This window comes from Populus euphratica, unplaced genomic scaffold (assembly GCF_000495115.2).
Source record: "Populus euphratica unplaced genomic scaffold, PopEup_1.0 scaffold287.1, whole genome shotgun sequence".
NCBI classification, from domain to species: Eukaryota; Viridiplantae; Streptophyta; class Magnoliopsida; order Malpighiales; family Salicaceae; genus Populus; species Populus euphratica.
In genome coordinates, this window is record NW_011500095.1 from 97533 (window position 1) to 98652 (window position 1120).

Here is a 1120-nt window from a genome sequence, read left to right on the forward strand (position 1 = left end):
CCCAATATTAACAAAGACAAACAAGCATACAACAACAGATAATAGTGCTGAGAAAGCACAATATTTGCAAGGAAAATCTGCAAAATGCTCATTCAGCACAATGAACAGAGTCGTCAGAATCTTCTGAAGTCATCTCAGAGCCTCCTTCCTCTTCATCGTCAATTTCAGCAATCCTAGCAGCTACATTAGCTGTCATCTTGGTCAGGGCTGCAGTCTTGCTAGCCCTTTGTGAGCGGCTCCCTATAGTGCGAGGAGCAGTCTGAACAACAGTGGTTGGTGAGGCTTCTTCATCAGAAGAGTCTTCATGCCTAGCCTGTCTCCTAGTACGTGATGGTCTAGTTGATTGCGGAGGGGCTGGTGTTTGTGGCATTGCAGCAGGACTATCAACATCCAAGTTGATATCGACTTCCAGTTTCCCTGCAATAGATGACGAAAGTTAGCTCGGGAAAAGATGAGGAAGTAGACTGCATCATCAAAACTACTTTTAAAACTAAATTGGTGATTGCTTTCCATGGATTAAGCACTAAATCAAATTATACATGCAGAAACTTTCTAGTGTCGTCAGGAATTCATTCAGTATATCAGAACAATAATTCAATTTGACCTAGAAACCTCAGTATCTGATTTGCTATTGATATATGAAATATAATAACCAGCACAGAAAGATCACACTGTAAACCGACTAATCCTTCTTTCCAGATACGTTTGTAATTTATAATATATGAGTACATTCTTATGCTTCAGCTTCTTGGCATTTCTTTTTTTCAATTTTTTTTCATAATCTATGTAATTAAAATATCTAGCAAACTGTCATTAAAGACGCAGATCTTTCAGGAATTTCCCATGAAAAGATTTTGCTTGATCCTCCAATAGCTCCTCTTCTGGTTGCTTATCTACTGACTTGAGACGTTCAGCCATCTGTTTCAGCTCCTTTACGAGGTCTTTCTCTGTCGATACATTTTCAGCCACACGATTCAAGAGTTTCCTCGTTAATTTTATTGCACCTTGTTCTGATGCCCGAAAATGGAGCAAGACAAGTATTCTACATAGTGCTGAAACATATGACCTCTCAGCTGGAGTCTTCTTTGCAGTGAAGCTTGCCACCTGCATGAAGCACAGA

General features: G+C 39.7%; 1 protein-coding gene across 2 annotated transcripts in view; it reads right to left on the minus strand.

Moving 5' to 3' along the window:
- Positions 1 to 65: 65 nt before the first annotated feature.
- Positions 66 to 1120, minus strand: part of LOC105109255 (condensin complex subunit 3-like) — an 8306-nt gene continuing 7251 nt past the window's right edge. The window contains exons 11-12 of one of the 2 annotated variants that reach the window (XM_011003888.1): positions 822 to 1104; positions 66 to 417 (exon numbers count right to left, since the gene is read on the minus strand). In XM_011003888.1, the coding sequence (XP_011002190.1) occupies positions 89 to 417; positions 822 to 1104 (612 nt within the window). In that variant the 3' untranslated portion in view covers positions 66 to 88. Of the gene's footprint in view, positions 426 to 821; positions 1105 to 1120 lie in introns of both variants that reach the window. The other variant, XM_011003887.1, reaches the window with a different exon arrangement.